This window comes from Oncorhynchus masou, chromosome 30, assembly GCF_036934945.1.
Source record: "Oncorhynchus masou masou isolate Uvic2021 chromosome 30, UVic_Omas_1.1, whole genome shotgun sequence".
Taxonomy (NCBI): domain Eukaryota; kingdom Metazoa; phylum Chordata; class Actinopteri; order Salmoniformes; family Salmonidae; genus Oncorhynchus; species Oncorhynchus masou.
In genome coordinates this window covers 35,643,654-35,661,773 of record NC_088241.1, presented here as the reverse complement: position 1 = coordinate 35,661,773, position 18,120 = coordinate 35,643,654, and the positions used below count along the sequence as shown (strand labels likewise).

At 42.3% G+C, this 18,120-nt stretch overlaps 1 protein-coding gene across 1 annotated transcript in view; it reads left to right on the top strand.

Annotated features, from left to right (window-relative positions):
• Positions 1 to 10,891, top strand: part of LOC135522584 (rab effector MyRIP-like) — a 168,746-nt gene extending 157,855 nt beyond the window's left edge. The window contains exons 9-16 of the mRNA XM_064948986.1: positions 6 to 171; positions 497 to 1,182; positions 1,832 to 2,569; positions 6,224 to 6,415; positions 8,016 to 8,177; positions 8,782 to 8,880; positions 8,960 to 9,020; positions 10,628 to 10,891. Coding sequence (XP_064805058.1) covers positions 6 to 171; positions 497 to 1,182; positions 1,832 to 2,569; positions 6,224 to 6,415; positions 8,016 to 8,177; positions 8,782 to 8,880; positions 8,960 to 9,020; positions 10,628 to 10,671 — 2,148 coding nt within the window. The 3' untranslated portion in view covers positions 10,672 to 10,891. The remainder of the gene's footprint in view (positions 1 to 5; positions 172 to 496; positions 1,183 to 1,831; positions 2,570 to 6,223; positions 6,416 to 8,015; positions 8,178 to 8,781; positions 8,881 to 8,959; positions 9,021 to 10,627) is intronic.
• Positions 10,892 to 18,120: the final 7,229 nt, after the last annotated feature.

Here is an 18,120-nt window from a genome sequence, read left to right as displayed (position 1 = left end):
TACAGAGGTCGCGGTCGGCATTCTCTCTGACCAGTGATGACTCCCCAGAGAAGGTGACTGAAGCACTAATGGGGGCGGGGGGCGGGGTACAGGACCACGCCTCTCTGAAGGAGACGGCCAGGGCCTCCTCACTACCCAGCTGGAAGAGTGTGGACCGCCTGGACAACTCCAGTAAGACACACACTGAAACCCGGCCTCCTTCATACAGTCTCTCTCACACACACACACACACACACACACACATTAGAGACAGAGGCACGTCCATGGCAGTCCTCCTGATAGTCAGACACATAACACTCTACACTCAACCCAGGGACATGTCCATACTGTTACACGCAAAGGCATGTCACTCATTTCTCGTCTTTTATTTGTACAGTCAACTACAGTATGTTACATGCAAACAGGACAATTCCATACCGTTAAGCTTACAGGAAGAATGCTGTGTTTTGTCACACAGGTGAAGTTTTTCTATGTTTGTCTGTGCTTGTATGTTCAGGTGCGTCTTCGGTGCTGCAGAGCCCTGACGGGAACTGGATTGCGCTGCAGAGCTCTCAGCACTCACGTCCCAGCCTACTGGCTAAGAGAAAGTCACTGGTGTTCAGCGTCCTGGAGAAAGAGTCTGGCGTGGTCTCGGCCTACGACGAGATGGGCTCTGATTCCGATCAGGAGAACGACGAGGGGGGCTGGGGGGCCGCGCTCCGCCAGTTCCGGCAGAAACTCTCAGACGAGACGTACTACACGGACTCCCAACACGACCCGGAGTGGACGTACACCCCGGTCCACCTCCCGGTCACCTCGCCCTCCTCGGGCCAGTACACCAACACGGAGACCGTCAACTCTGACTCAGAGTCCTCGTCGGTACCCTCCGCCCGCCCCCGCAAACCCTTCCATAACGTGATGGGAAGAAAAGGTCCTAACTCAGACTCGCATCTTCATCCCCAGCAGGCTCAGTACCACCACCATCATCAACACCAGAACTTCCCCTCGTACCCGCTCCACCCGGAAGCGCTGGATGTGAACTTTAACCCCAAGGTGACTGGGGATAGTAGCGAGGCAGAGGACAGCATCCAGAGCGACCAGGTCAGGAGGTCGCGGAGACGCAGGAAGAGCAAGAGGGAAGCGGCGGGGAATCAGGCCCACACACAGACACACACACAGCCCCTCTACGCACAATCTGTACAGGTGGGAGGACGACACTAACAAAGCCTTGAGGACGGTTTTAACTTGCAATGACTGTGATATGTGGTTGTCTTACCTTAGTTGAACGCACTGACAGTAAGTCACTCTGCTGACAGTGTCTGATAAATAAGGCTTTCCCAAACTTGGTCCTGGGGCCCCCACTAAGGTCCACGTTTTTTGCCCTAGCGCTACACAGCTGATTCAAATAATCAAAGTTGGTTATTAGAATCAGCTGTGTAGTACTACGGCAAAAAAAAAAAAAACGTGCCCAGGAAAACCCTGTGCTAAATTACTCAAAATTACTCAAATGTGAAGATATGGCGCGTGTTGCAGCTACACCAATCTTGTTCTAATTTCTCATTTACGGTCGTAGATTCAGCTGCAGAGATTTTAGATTTACTATCATCTTTACTCCATCACATTCTTGTTATAAATGTCTGAAAAAATGTGTAAAGTCATTGGTCGACCCTCGTAAGACTATTGAGAAACATTACCACAACACTGTGTGGCAGAATAGGGCCATCTTTTTTCATAAAGACAGAAAATACGCTTTAAGGTCTCTCTCCCTATTACTCTCTTTCTCGCTCATGCTCTCTCTCTCTTCCACCCTCTCGCTCTGTCTCTGTCACTCTCTTTCTCTCTCCATCCTTAGGAGAACAGTATCCTGCTGAACGGCCTGTTGAAGAGGGGCATGAGTGAGGAGATGGCCGCCCCTGATGTGGTGCCCGAGGCCATGGCCCCCGAGGACCAGGACACTGTGGCCCCTAACTCTGCGGCCCCTAGCCCCCGTAACCCCATGACCCCTGACCCCCTGTCCACCAGCAGCACTGGGCCCGGCTCCGGAGACACACTGGAGCAGGAGCTCCGCTCCAAACTGAGCCAGCTGGTTGGACGAGCCAACAGCAAAGAAGTAGTGAGCTCATCCGAGGACGAGCCATTCAAAAGTCCTGGAGGGAGAGATCGAGAAAGTGACAGACCGAAAGAGAAGCTGAGGCAGAATGAGAGAGAAGGTGATCGGCAGAGACAGAGTGACAGACCGAGGAGTAAAAGTCATGATAGGGCGAAGAGAGAGACAATCGAGTCAGTGAAAGGGCCGGAACTGAAAAAGAGAGAGAGACTAATGGAAAGGCCGACATTAAGAGAAGAGGAGAGAGTGAAGGAGAGGAGGTTGGGGAGAGGAGGAAAGAGTTTGGAAGAGAAAGTAGATGACAGAGAAGAGAAGAGTGTGGAGAAGAACAGGCTCTGTAAGAGACCACAGGGAAAAGGGGTGGACAGAAAGACAGAGAAAAAGGGGGAACAAGTGGAAGACCAAAATGAAAAGACCGGATCCACGCCCACCTCGCTTGCTATTACCCCATCTCTCCAGGAGGGGGTGCTATGTGACGGACAGGTGAGCAGAGAGAGGTGGAACAGGAACGCATTGTTTCATATTTCACTTTAACCATAGAGTTGGATAGAGGGCCAAATCTAGAGATATGTATACCAGGATAGGGATACTTGGCCCAAAGCCTGTTTTACCATGGGTAAAGATAGGATATGAGCTCTAGTACATCTATGGCTCTATGGCTTTAGCCTACCATCATTGTCCTGTTTGTCCTCACCTAAACACGGCAGGGGGCTACCCTTAGGTATTTCTCAATCTGATCTTAGACTGTCTCTGTATCGTACTCCTACGTCTCATTTCTCTCATTCACACCTTTATTTCCCTGCCATTCTTCTGTCTGTACCTTCTTCTCATCCCTAACCTCTTTCTCCCTCCTCTTTCTCCCTCCTCGCCTACCTCTTCTCAACTCTTCTCATCTATATTTTGCTGTGCCATCCATGTCCCACCTCTCTCCCTTCTCCCTTTCTCCTGTCTGTCTCTCCGTCCGTCCGCCCGTCCATGCGTGTCTGTCTTGTCTGTCAGGAGGGACAGAATTGGCTGGAACTACAGCAGAGGCTGCAGTTGCTCTCCTCTCTCTTACAGCAGGTGAGATCTACTGTCTCTATAACACAGGCCCCTGGTCAGGACATCACACACACACACACATACATGCATAGACCTTCTATGCAACATGAGTCAAGAATAACAGTCCCAAACTTAACATTCACCTGATACAACACCAAAACTATCAAATTACTGTGATGGACGTAGACAGCACACACTAACACACACTCAGCCATGCACACGTGCACCTATCTGATGATTCCTCCTTTTACAATCCTCTCACACACACTGTCACAAGTAAGACATCATCAAGTGAGACATGGTTGTTTTGTCAGGGACCATAATGGTATTATTCACTCTCTCTCTCTTGCTCTCTCGCTCGCTCTCTCTGCTCTGTTTCAGTTGTTTGTGTCCCAAAATAGCACCCTATTCCTTTATGTAGTGCGCTAAATGTAGGGTACAGGGTACCATTTGTGACGCCGATTTGTTCTTATCTAGATGTGGCCTATTTTAGGGACTTCTGGACACTTATCAATGTTATTCAAAGCCACTAAGGGTGGATGGGGAGTGAAAGAGGGAGTGAAATAACCGAGTGAAAAGCGTATGGTGCTGGATTCAATTTAGACCTACGAAGCCGATTGCATTAGGTAATATACGCGTTTCCCTTCTAGTGCTTTTCTCTTTTATTCTTCTTCCTTCAATACATTTTCAACAATTGTAAAGGGCATAGGCTGGGGGTATGAATGGCAGTTACATAAAAGGTGTGATACCACCAGTGGTGTAAAGTACATAAGTATAAATACTTTAAAGTACTAATAAGTATTTTTTTGGGGGGGGTATCATTACTTTACCTATTTTTGACAGCTTTTACTTTTACTCCACTACATTTGTAAAGAAAATATTGACATTTTACTCCATGCATTTTTACCTGACATCCAATATGTACTCGTTACATTTCGAAGGCTCAGGCAGGACAGCAATATGGTCCAATTCACGCACCTATCAATATAACGTGTTGTCATCCCTACTGCCTCTGATCTGGCACTCACTGAACACAAATGCTGCGTTTGTAAATTATGTCTGAGTCTTGGAGTGTGCCCGTGTCTGTCCGTAAATGTACAAAAACAAGAAAATCGTTCCGTCTAGTTTGTTTAAGATAAGGAATTGGATGTATAGCATTTACTTTCATTTATTATTTTTACTCAAGTATGACAATTTAGTACTTTTTCCACCACTGTACTTAAGTATATTTAAAACCAGATACTTTTAGACCTTTTACTTAAGTAGTATTTTACTGGGTGACTTTCACTTTTACTTGAGCCATTTTCTATTAAGGCATCTTTATTTTTACTGAAGTATGACAATTGAGTACTTTTTACCACTACTGGACACCACAGCTCTCCATTTGAGGTACGGTATGTCAAGAGATAAATATGGATGGATTTACCATGGTATTCCCACACACTACTAAACGCCTTCTCTGGAAGGGGTGCTAATCTGGGTAAAGTCATGTCCGTAAAGTCTTCCACAAATGACCGCAACGGGAACGTTTTAAAATCATGGTGCTCTTGTTCATATAATATATATATATATATCTATACTTATCTATCCGTAAAAAAAAATATATATATATATTTATTATAATATATATTATAATATATATATATATATATATATATATATATATATATATATATATATATATATATTTTTTTTTTTTTTACGGACTTATTCATTTTGTATAAATAAGAGCACAATGAATTTAAAATTTTGCCTTTGCGGCCATTTGTGTAAGTTGCTGTCACCTTTCCTCTTTTGGAATAACAAGGACACTGAAGTATATCTGCACAGCTCTCCACTTGTTTGAGATGTCGTCTAAGTGTCAAAAGTATAGATCTGCGGCATGTTCACAAAGCCCCAGTAGAACACACGGGGACGTGTGAAACTTACTCCTCAGCTGTGAGTTTCCAGCTTGTGTCACTTCTTAACTTGCTCTTGAGGTGGCACGATCGGCTGAGACGATTGCAGAAGCACGGTCACGTGTGTTTACAAGGCAGAGGTCACAAGTCCGCGCCAGGTATGGGCCCAATTTGGGAGGGAATGTCACTCGCTGATAAGCAAGCAGCTTATAAGCAAGTGCACAAGCACACACTGCATGGTATCTCAGGAATGCGGGTGTGGATGCACTGTCTAAAGTGCTTTCTCAACACAAATGTCGCAGTAGGAAATGGAGCCGTGTGTTGGGAGCCACGTGGTAATGATGTCTCTTTGTAATGGGGGTGATGGCCAAGACTCTCACTCCGGCTCCCATTCTCCATCGACCAACTCGGTCAGCACCGTAACTCTTTGCTCTCTAAGTCACCACCGAGTGCTCAAAAGGAGCCGTCTCTCATCTCGTCTCATCTCCGGCTCAAGTGCCACCCACGAACACCCCCTAACACCCACACTGTGCCTTTCCTTTCAAAGCCCATGCACGTCGCTAGCCGGCTAACGTGTCTTAGAGAGAGAGAAAGCGGGTGGATCAATGCACTCATTAGTCCCACAGATCAAAGCTTCAAGCCAATGATTAACTCAATATTGAATTACATCCATCTCTCTCCTTCTCCATCTTCCCGCTCTCCTTTTCAGATGTACTGTTCTTGTTTGTACTGTACGGTTGGAGTGTGGTTTGTTTTGTCGTTTAGGTTCAAGCCGAGACTGCACTTTCATTTGCCTCATGTTAGGTCCACTGTCACCCTTGCGTGACCTCTATAACTTAAACCTATTATATAGCGGAATCTACTAATAGAAAAGGTCAACAGCTCTCCTCTTCCACCCAAAACCTCAGACTCTTCTTTCTCACACTGTTTTTCCTCCCACCTGATCCCTCCGTGCAGGTCGAGCGTGAGTCATGATGTGTGTCTGTGTGTGTGTTGAGGTGTAAAAGCTGTGTGTGTGTCATTGACTGACTTCATCTGTCATTGTCATTGATGACCATGCTGTAAACATCTCACTCGGACCCTCTTCACTGTTTCATATGTTTTTTACTCACTGATGGTAGTCATCTTTGTGCCTATAACTCGTATCTCTGTGTGTGTTGTATGTCTGTTTTGTATCTGGTGTGTGTGTGTTGAACAGAAGTACTCGGCCGCATCTCTGTGCAGTATCACCACAGAAGTCCTGAAGGTGCTCAACGCTACCGAGGAGCTGATTGGTGAGGCGGGGGGCGATAGCGTCGCCCCCCCAGAGTGCATGAGCGCGTCTGAATCCTTCTCCAGCAGCTTAGAGACCAGGGAGCTGGACCAGAAACTCACAAAGATGGAGGAAAACGTAAGAACCACAGCCTACAGTTGAAGTCGGAAGTTTACATACACCTTAGACAAATACATTTAAACTCAGTTTTTCACAATTCCTGACATTTAATCCTAGTAAAAATTCCCTGTCTTGGGTCATTTAGGATCACCACTTTATTTTAAGAATGTGAAATGTCAGAACAATAGAAGAGAGAATGATTTATTTCAGCTTTTATTTCTTTCATCACATTCCCAGTGGGCCAGAAGTTTACGTACACTCAATTAGTATTTAGCAGCATTGCCTTTAAATTGTTTAACTTGGGTCAAACATTTCGGGTAGCCTTCCACAAGCTTCCCACAATACGTTGGGTGAATTTTGGCCCATTCCACCTGACAGAGCTGGTGTAACTGAGTCAGGTTTCTAGGCCTCCTTGCTCACACACACTTTTTCAGTTCTGCTCACACATTTTCTATAGGATTGAGGTCAGGGCTTTGTTATGGCCACTCCAAATACCTTGACTTTGTTGTCCTTAAGCCATTTTCCCACAACTTTGGAAGTATGCTTGGGGTCTTTGTCCATTTGGAAGACCCATTTGCGACCAAGCTTTAACTTCCTGACTGATGTCTTGAGATATTTTTACCTGTTTCCTCCAGCATCTTCACATGGTCCTTTGCTGTTATTCTGGGATTAAATTACACTTTTCGCACCAAATACGTTCATCTCTAGGAGACAGAATGCGTCTCCTTCCTGAGCGGTATGCCGGCTGCATGGTGTCTACTTGCGTACTGTTGTTTGTACAGATGAACGTGGTACTTTCAGGCATTTGGAAATTGCGCCCAAGTATGAACTAGACTTGTGGAGGTCTACAATTTGTTTATGAGGTCTTGGCTGATTTCTTTTGATTTTCCTATGATGTCAAGCAAAGACTCACTGAGTTTGAAGGTAGGCCTTGAAATACATCCATAGGTACACCTCCAATTGACTCAAATGATGTCAATTATCCTATCAGAAGCTTCCAAAGCCAAGATGTAATTTTCTGGAATTTTCCAAGCTGTTTCAAGGCAGAGTCAATTTAGTGTATGTTAACTTCTGACCCACTAGAATTGTGATACAGGGAATTATAAGTGAAATAATCTGTCTGTAAACAATTGTTGGAAAATTACTTGGGTCATGCACAAAGTAGATGGCCTAACCGACTTGCCAAAACGTTAGTTTGTTAACAAGAAATGTGTGGAGTGGTTGAAAAACGAGTTTTAATGACTCAACCTAAGTGTATGTAAACTTCCGACTTCAACTGTACATACATCTGAATGTTGGTGGTTGTCACTATCTGGCCATGCTAGAAAGGACCAAAGTGCAGCGCTTTCTAAACCCAAAACGTAATCCTTACCCTAACCTCAACCATAACCCTAGATCAAGAGAATAGATAACCTATGTGTACTTGCCCATCTGAAGTCACGATCTGAGCCACTTTTGTCCATCTTAGCATGACCATATAGTGACTACAACCTGTATTATTTAATGTAGAGGCTCAACAAGACAGGCCCTAGGATAGAGCCCTGTGGGATCCCAACATTGTTATGCTCAGAACCTGTGCCCTTTGAGTTCTCCTATAACATGTGACTTGTCCCTGCAGGTGTACCTGGCTGCGGGGGCGGTGTACGGCCTGGAGGGGGCACTGGGGGACCTGGAGGAGGTGGCCCGGGACATCAGCAGTAGCACCTCAGACAGAGAGCTGGCCTTCCTGGAGGACCAGGTGGCCACTGCCGCCACCCAGGTGCAGCAGTCTGAGCTCCAGGTAGGGGGTCCATTCATATCCAAACACCCAGTTGTTTCAATGGCTGTGTTCCATGCTGATTACATTGCAGATGCATGGCAGATTTCACAGCACCTGTGTAGGTGTGAAATATGAGCCAATCACATCTTCTTTTGTCATATACAGTATGTTTAAGGTATTTTCACAATTGATTGATCAAAAAGAGAGAGTGGATGACAGTGCTGAAAGATAATTTGTGGTAAAGGGAAGTTGGTTGGCATTTGTCCTGGACGCTGCGTCTTAGACCACTAGATCACCCTAGGCTACCAACCAGAGGTTATGATAGAGCAATTTGATGCCCAACTGTGCAGTCGATGACATGGCACGTCTACAGTGTGGTCGGTCTGGAACGCGACCAAGTTCTGATGGTCATGTTAGAATGCAGGCTTAAATGTGGAGACTGGATAGAGTGTGAAGGACATGTATTTGTATTCAACTGGTGTCTTCTAAATTGTCCTTTAGTAGCAAAGTGAATTGATGTGATCTGCTAGCCTGAGCCTTGATCTACACCACATGTACAGCAAATATAGTTTTACTTCAGGTCTGATATCCTTTTTCTGAATTGTTTTTCATCTTCTTCCTCCAGATATCAGACATCGAGGTGAGGATATTATCTTTAAAAACAGCTGGACTGAATGTCACCGCCTGCAATCGTTTCTCCAAGTTCCCCAAGCCAAAACCTAAGGTAGTATTTTTCCACCTTACAATTATTACACACATACACAGCCTAATGGTCACTGTACTCATGTACTGTTTCTCTGCAGCCTCAAACCCTCGACACGTCACGTCAACAGAGGAGAAAGCTACCTGCCCCTCCAGCCAAAGGTAACGGACTTGTTGAGATGCTCACAAAGAGAACCTGTTTTGCTTCTGAACCATTTGTTTAGTTCTATTTAATCTATTGATGCCTCCATTTCCATGTCCTACTTTTGTTTAATTAAGTTTATAGGGTTGACTCCCCTTGTTGATTGAAAAAGTACCAGGGCGCAAAATGATCCAAACGTTGTCACTTCATAAAATCTCAAATCTTTCAGACTGTGTAATATCATACTGTCTCAAGGAGCAAGTTTTGCCTTTCAACAGTCGTAAAACACTCACACACACACACACACACACCTCTTAGGGCGTTCATGTGCATTTTACATCGATCTTGCGTTTCACATCACTGTGGCAACACAATGTTGTCCGCTCTGCAGAGTAACGGACCCTTTTTAATGTGTGGATGTTGGATGGGGGGGGGGCTGGTATTCACACTTGGAAGGCTAACATCACACATTTGGATCTACAGGAGGAGATTGAATGGACGCCAGACTAAATGCACCAGCTAGAGAGGGAAGAAAGAGAGAGGTTCAATTAGGAAAGGGAGACGAAGCACAGAGAATAAGAGACGATTCGACGGCTGCGTCATCAGCCAATGGGACACGCTCCTTTTCATGTTAATAATTATTTTATTAACTATTAATGGTGGTTTTGTTTCTGTTTGGCGCCATCAAGCAGCCTCACCGTGTCAGTGATTCACTCTGTTTTTTTTTAGCTTTAGTCTCAAAGAAAAGCACAACGCAACAGAGGCGAGATCAAAGAAGTCGTCTCATAGTCATGTCGTGTTGATTTCAGAAAGAGATCGACAGAGCGTCTTTTAAAAAGATTGTCGTTAGATTAGAGCTGTATTCTTTCAGGAAGGGATGCATGTTTTACTGTTTCTCTCTCTGTCTGGGGGAACTTCTGAATTTCATGCCCAATTCTGATTAAATATGACCAAATAGTGTAAGAAAAAACTTAAAGGACACCTGCTCTTTCCTTTCCACAGACTGACCAGGTGAATCCAGGTGAAAAGCTATGATCCCTAATTGATGTCACCTGTTAAATCCACTTCAATCAGTGTTGATGAAGGGGAGAACACAAGTTAGTTAAAGGAGGAGACAATTGTCTTTAGACAATAGAGACATGGATTGTGTATGTGTGCCATTCAGAGTGTGACTGGGCAAGGCTAAATATTTAGGTGTCTTTGAACAGGGTTTGGTAGTAGGTGCCAGGCACACTGGTTTGTGTCAAGAACCGCAATGCTGCTGGGTTTTTCACTCTCAACAGTTTCCCAGGTGTATCAAGAATGGTCCACCACCCAAAGGACATCCAGCCAATTTGACACAACCGTGGGAAGCATTGAAGTCAACATGGGCCAGCATCTCTGTGGAATGCTTTTTGACACCTTGTGGAGTCCATGCCCCGACGAATTGAGGCTGTTCTGGCGGCAAAAGGGGGTGCAACGCAATATTAGGACGGTGTTCTTAATGTTTGGTGCACTCAGTGTATATGCAATGTAAACTGCATTTACGTTATACTATGTAATAGCTTCATTTGTCATTTTGACTATTGAATACTTTCCTTACCTGAATATAGTATATGTCTATATGTATTTCTTGGTCTTCTTCCAGATAAGGAGTCCGAGCAGCAGGTGAGAGCACTTCAGCCGTACTGACATACAGACAGCACAAAAAGTCCCTCGAGGGCACCCCAGGACCTGTGGACCCCCGCGGGGCCTCTCCAATCCAGTGCCTTGAATCAGCGTCCGCTTCGGGCTACACAGGGACTAACACCTGCCCTGTGCACCCCAACCAGCGCTCTCCTCAGCCAGGCACTTCCCCATCCTGTCACCCTCTAAAAATGGCCCCATACCATGCCTCCCCATCCTACTCCATCCCCCCCCCCCCCGGGCCTCACTCACTGTAACCACCACACCACGATGGTGAGTTGATAGACGGCGTGTCTCTGCCTTAAAATCAGCATACGAACACTCCTCACCGTGACAACTCACTGTCTTACTATCAAAAGAAGACGTCACTTCAGTCATTGTAGTACAGAAAATAAAAAACATCTGTCAGTCTTTTTTTCTAACTGTTTGCAAGAGTGTTGTAGGTGTTTTAACTAATGTACAAAGAAGATGTGAAAAAAACATGTGAAATACTTCTGTGGTACGTGTCCCTAAAGAGGCTAAACCATGTTTTATACTACTGTTTTACTTTCTCTCACCGATGAAATGTCATGATGAATTGTAGAGGAGTTGCAGAACCTGTTCAATGTTAACATTTAATTATTATTTCTGTGTAAAGACTCAAAAGTAATAATTTCCCTGAAACTAGAAAATAACAATCCTCATTCACTAAGATATGGTCTGATGTTTTTCAAATTTTAGAAAAGGAGATTACTTGAAAAAACATCTGGTGTCCTCTCCTGTTCCTCAGTTAAGAATTGTCATTAAGGTAGCAAGTGAACACAACTCAACCTTTTTGAAGGAGGTGATTTTGTGATGACCTAATTACTCTTGTGCTTAGTTACCATATTTGGAGAAAGTTTTGCTATATTGCTAGTAATGTAATGAAACATTTAAATTTAATTGCATTTTCAAATAATGAAGCATTTGTCACACAAATAGGCTACCTATCTGTAAAGCACTTATGAACCCAAAGAAGCCATGAATTAATTAAATGAACACGTGTTTCTTACCAATTAAAAACACCTGTCTATGAAATTGTCACCATCTAAGCCGTTAGTTGTTGTTATTTTTATATTTCATTTATTTCAGCTTTGTGGTCTTTATTTGGCATAGATCCTGATTTGTCACCTGTGCTGTATGGCTCCAGTAATGAATTGTACATTGCGTTAAATATCTAGTAAAGATGTAAACATAATGAAGCCTAATGGGCTGTATGACAAAATGCTATGAAAACCATGGTTTTATTACAAGCAATTGAATTTTTTACTTTTCAAGATTATCATTTTCACTAAAGCAAAGTGTGTGGAAAATGGCGTAAGCTTTCTCCCCCTCTGAACGCTTCTCTCATCAGTTATGTCTGAAAGCGTGTCATGTTTCCATCTTCAAAGTGCTTTACATGTGTGGCTGCATTAATTGTCTACAAACGTATGATTTCAAAAGTTGATAAGGGTATTCATATTCATGATAAAATGGGAAATGCTATAAATAGTAGTTGATGCAGTGTGTGACATAACTCCAAAGAGTCTTGAGTACTCGGCCTGTTTCTATCAAGCGTCTCATTGTAGGAGTACTGATCTAGGATCAGATCTTTCCTGTCCATGTTAACTGTATTCATTGTGATCTACAAATACAGGCCTTGCTCTTCATATTGAGAAAGTCAAAGTATTAATATAGAGGATATGAAATACAAGGTTGCGTAGGGTTCTGTTCGTGCCTACTGCTCGGTAATGACAGGTAAAATAGTATGACGTTTGCTTTGGTCCGTGGTGTTATGTGCAGCCTTTTTTCAGGCCACACATAACACCCTGGACCAGAACTAGTATAAAGTGTCATCTAGTTGTCCTTTGATAACAGGTTATTCCCATACCTCTGGACTGCTGGTACTTCTGTTGTTTTTACATGATATTATGATATTTGATTCTATTGGGTTCTATTTGAACACTGTCCACTGGTGGGTCCATATATTCATCCTATGATCGCTTTTTGCAGGTTTTGCAGATCGTTCCTGTATGTTGTCGTTGTTCCTGGAGGTGTGTTGTGTATAAACGCATGTTAAATAGATGTACAAAATTCTCACGAGAAGCACAGCCAAGGGGTTCATCATTATCAATGTCCTGTATTTTTATATTGTAAAAAAAAAGTGATCTCACCTCAGAATTTATATATATATATATGTAAAAAAAAAACGGATATGACATATAAGATATAATTGCCCAATCATAAACTTGATCCTTCTGTGTCTGTGGGAGACTGTGCAACCTAGCTGCCATCATGACTGAATGACTGCAGTGAAGTTCACTATGCACAGCTTTGATGGACTATTCACTCATGTGCAATCGTTTGTTGCAATCCATATCATGTGTTGGGGAAAAATATAAAGCAAAAAATGTATTCTCTATGTGCCAAATTGCTCTGAATGAGAAAAAGTGTAATACTAAATGAATAAAAGTTTGCATACCTGAATGATCTCTGGAGTTTCCTGTCATTTCTAACCTTTGGGAGTTAAGTAATACGTCATTATCTTGCATTACGAAGAAAGTCCCATTTTCAGCAATATTCATACCTATTTACCTCATGGTAAAAAATATATATATGAACCCGCTAATTTGGAATTTGAGCATCTTTAAATTTCTCTTGATTTACGTCCTGCTTTTCGTTCAACAATCATTGGTAACAGCACCAATCTACCAAAAACATTGTTAGACATCTTCATTTATTAATCAATATAGATTGCATTTCTCAGTATGTACAGAATACTACTTGTTTTTTGGGTCAGCCAGTTTAGAGGTCCCTTTGAGTAAGACACAGGCTTGAGAGAGAACCTTGAGTAGAAGAAAGACAGGAAGGAAGAAAGAAAATGAGAAAGAGACCGAGAAACGGGGACAATCCTTGATTAAATAAATAAAAATACACATTCACAAACACAGACGGTGGGTGGCGAGCGTGTTGTCACGGTAACCAGTTGGCGTCCTCCCCTCCCAGTGTCTTCCCGAGGCTCTCCTGGTTCCTGATGGTGTTGAGGAGAAGCTCCAGGGTGTTTATCACATATTCAGGGTGTCTGAGCCCACCACTGCCCCCTCCTCTGCTCTGCCTCTTCCCAAAGCGCCCGATGGGCCTCACCCCACGCCCCATGTACCACAATGGATCTATCTCTGGACCTGACAAAGAAAAGATGCGGGATGAGTGGAAGCTATATATATATATATTTCAATATATATATATATATATATATATATATATTTATATTTCAACCTTAACGTGATGCTTCCACTCATCCCACACACAGTATATATACACACACAGTATATACAAGCATGTGCTCGCAATCACAGACAGACAGAAACACACACAAATGCCTGTCCACAAAGTAGCCTACATAGTTGTACCGTTATGCCTAAACAGTATGTCACATTTGATAGTCAGACCTAATAACCCTTCATATTGCTGTTCCATAACTAGTATTAATGTTGTAAAGGACACAATGTTTTGGTATTGGTATGAGTTCTGATGTGGTATGAACAATAACGTGATATGAACAATAATCTGGTATGAACAATAACATTGTATGAATATGAACGTGATATGAACAATAACCTGGGTATGAACAATAACCTGGGTATGAACAATAACCTGGGTATGAACAATAACGTGATATGAACAATAACGTGATATGAACAATAACCTGGTATGAACAATAACATGGTATGAACATTAACATGGTATGAACATTAATGTGGTATGAACAATAACGTGGTATGAACAATAATATGGTATGAACAATAACATTGTATGAACATTAACGTGATATGAACAATAACATGGTATGAACAATAACGTGATATGAACAATAACGTGATATGAACAATAACGTGATATGAACAATAACCTGGTATGAACAATAACATGGTATGAACATTAACATGGTATGAACATTAACGTGGTATGAACAATAATATGGTATGAACAATAACATTGTATGAACATTAACGTGATATGAACAATAATATGGTATGAACAATAACATGGTATGAACATTAACGTGATATGAACAATAACCCGGGTATGAACAATAACGTGATATGAACAATAACCTGGGTATGAACAATAACGTGATATGAACAATAACCCGGGTATGAACAATAACGCGGTATGAACAATAGCCTGGGTATGAACAATAATATGGTATGAACAATAACATGGTATGAACATTAACGTGATATGAACAATAACCCGGGTATGAACAATAGCCTGGGTATGAACAATAGCCTGGGTATGAACAATAATATGGTATGAACATTAACGTGATATGAACAGTAACCCAGGTATGAACAATAACGCGGTATGAACAATAGCCTGGGTATGAACAATAATATGGTATGAACAATAACATGGTATGAACATTAACGTGATATGAACAATAACCCGGGTATGAACAATAACGCGGTATGAACAATAGCCTGGGTATGAACAATAACGTGATATGAACAATAACCCGGGTATGAACAATAACGTGATATGAACAATAACCCGGGTATGAACAATAACGTGGTGTGAACAATTTAGTGGTATGAACAATAGCATGTATAAACAATAAGGTGGTATGATCAATAACCTGATATGAACAATACTATTTATGCTACAAACAATAACCTGGTATGAACAATACCATGTAGGCTATGAACAATAACCAGAAAGTAGATGTCACCTTTTCATCGGGCAGTGGAGGTCCAATTATTGGATTTCCGGGTTATTTAATTTATAAACCCCATATCAATAATGTTATAAACCTTAGATGATATTATGATATAACAAAATGTATTTTTAGAATCATTGTAGATCATATCACGTTATCAGTGTGATATGTGTTACCCATTCAAAATTATTACATTCGTTTATTATGATTGTATTCGTTTATTAACACATCTTACCACACCCTTTATAAACCATTTGTAATAGGTTAGAAATCTGAAATATTATATATATTAATTAACATACAAAAATTGAATTGTATTAAATAAAATGTGCAATCCATGTGTAATATCCATATAGTCACAAATCATTCACTTTTATTCGAAAATAAAACGAGCATCAACTTACTTCTATTGTCGACATTGTGGACGATATGATAGTCGTGCTCCACTGTGGTACTGTGTACACAGGTGACCGTCGTGGACAGCAGCAGCAGTACGGTGAGCGCAGCCGTCAGCCAGCGGGTCCCCAGGACGCACTCTCTCACCGTCACCGGGCTCGCCACTCTAGTCTCAGGAATCATTGTAGATGGACAGCAAGGAACTGCACGTGGACCGTCTTATTTTAAAACGACATAAAGGTAAAGATAAATGGTTGAACCCAACTTTCCAATTAGTATGTTTAACGCGTAATTGTGCACGATTGCGTAATCTTAGAAAATACAGATGTCTACCAATGAATGATCTACTCTTACCTAATAACTGAATAAATAATTTATTATCCTAAATAAGTGTTCACATTTTATATATAAAAGTCTAGCGGTTTGTGGACGGCACACAACTGTCTTAAACTTACTGTAAACTTTTGTAGCTTTGTAGAGGTTTTTCGGTGGAGGGTTTCCTCGTGTGAGGTTCTTCATTGGTGGGAAGGGTGTGAGCGGGAGTTTATATATTCCTGGACTGCCCATATTAGATGATGAATCAAGAACGTCACATAGGATACTCCGGTGGATAAAGTCACCCCACCACTTCCTCCTTGTCCACTCCTTCTTGCCTCTTCTTTCCTTTAAGAATTAAAAAGTAATTTAATTGGGCTTTTGGGTTGGAGTTTTCCTCGGTCATGGCACGCCGCGGTGCACTCCATCAAGTAGTCAATGACATGTGGACAACATTAAATTAGTAGACTGCATGCTTTGGGGACCTTCACTTCAAGTGCAAGACAGTGGCCCAGGGTTGTGGAGGCGGGTATGCGTCAATCATCTTGATTAGTATCGACAAGTCCTTTTGTTGTCATAGCACCAACCATATAGTGGAAAACTGATCAATGAGTATAATTTTCAATGAATGAACTTGTGTATGTCTAATAAAATTCACTCATATTGTGATTCATTATAGGTAACTGAATTCTGGAGCACTGGACAGTTCCTTTAATGTAACATGGTAAATGGTTATATCCTATCATAGGCGTACATTCTATGTGCATGATTCACATACACACATTAACAAATTAATGAGTGCAAAACGTGAGTGATCAATATAGTGATATTAAAATCAAATGTTATTTGTCACGTGTGAATACAACAGGTGAATACAACAGTGAAATGCTTACTTACCAGCCCTTAACCAACAATGCAGTTTTAAGAAAATCCCTAAAAAAGTAAGAGATAAGAATAACAAATAATTAAAGAGCAGCACGAATAATTAAAGAGCAGCAGTAAATAACAATAGCGGGGCGAGTAATTGAGGTGATTATGTACATGTAGGTAGAGTTATTACAGTGGCTGGGCATAGTAATAACAGAGAGTAGCAGCTGGGGGAGGGGGGTGCAAATAGTCTGGGTAACCATTTGATTAGCTGCTCAGGAGTCTTATGGCTTGGGGCTAGAAGCTGTTTAGAAGCCTCTTGGACCTAGACTTGGCGCTCCGGTACCTCTTTTTTAAATTATTTTTTTACATTATTTTTATTTCACCTTTATTTAACCAGGTAGGCTAGTTGATAACAAGTTCTCATTTACAACTGCCACCTGGCTAAGATAAAGCATAGCAGTGTGAACAGACAACTGTCAGGACCCGGTTTCGAACCTGGGTCTCCGGAGTGAGAAACAGTCACTTAACCAACTGAGCCACGAATAGTCAGCAGAACCCAGAAGATGAGGCAGACACAGCAGTACTTAAGACGGTGTATTTAATAAAGAAAAAATCCTAAAATACAAAAAATGGCAAATCCAAAAGGTGGTAGGAAAAACACAAAAGACCTCAAAAGAAACTCACCAAAAAATAAACAAAAACAAAAAAACAGAATACCACAAGAACTTCACCCGGAATCGACAAGAGCACACAGAACACTAGGGCAGGGTGCTAACATACAAACACAGAGCACAGAACTGAGGGAAACAAAGGGTTTAAATACAATCAGGGATAACGAGACACAGGTGCAAACAATAATGGGGATCAAGGGAAAAACACAGGGACAAAAAGCACAATGGGGACATCTACTGACAAAAACCCGGAACAACCCTGGCCAAATCCTGACAGAATCCCCCCTAGGAACGGCTCCTGACGTTCCTACCAGCTCTCTCAGGGTGGAGGACCCTGAACTGACGAATGAGGTCAGGGTCCAGGATGTCTTTGGCAGGATCCCAGGAGCGCTCCTCAGGACCGTAGCCTTCCCAGTCCACCAGATACTGCCAGGACCGCTGCACCCGGCGGGAATCCAGTATCCGGTGGACGGTATAAGCCGGCTGGCC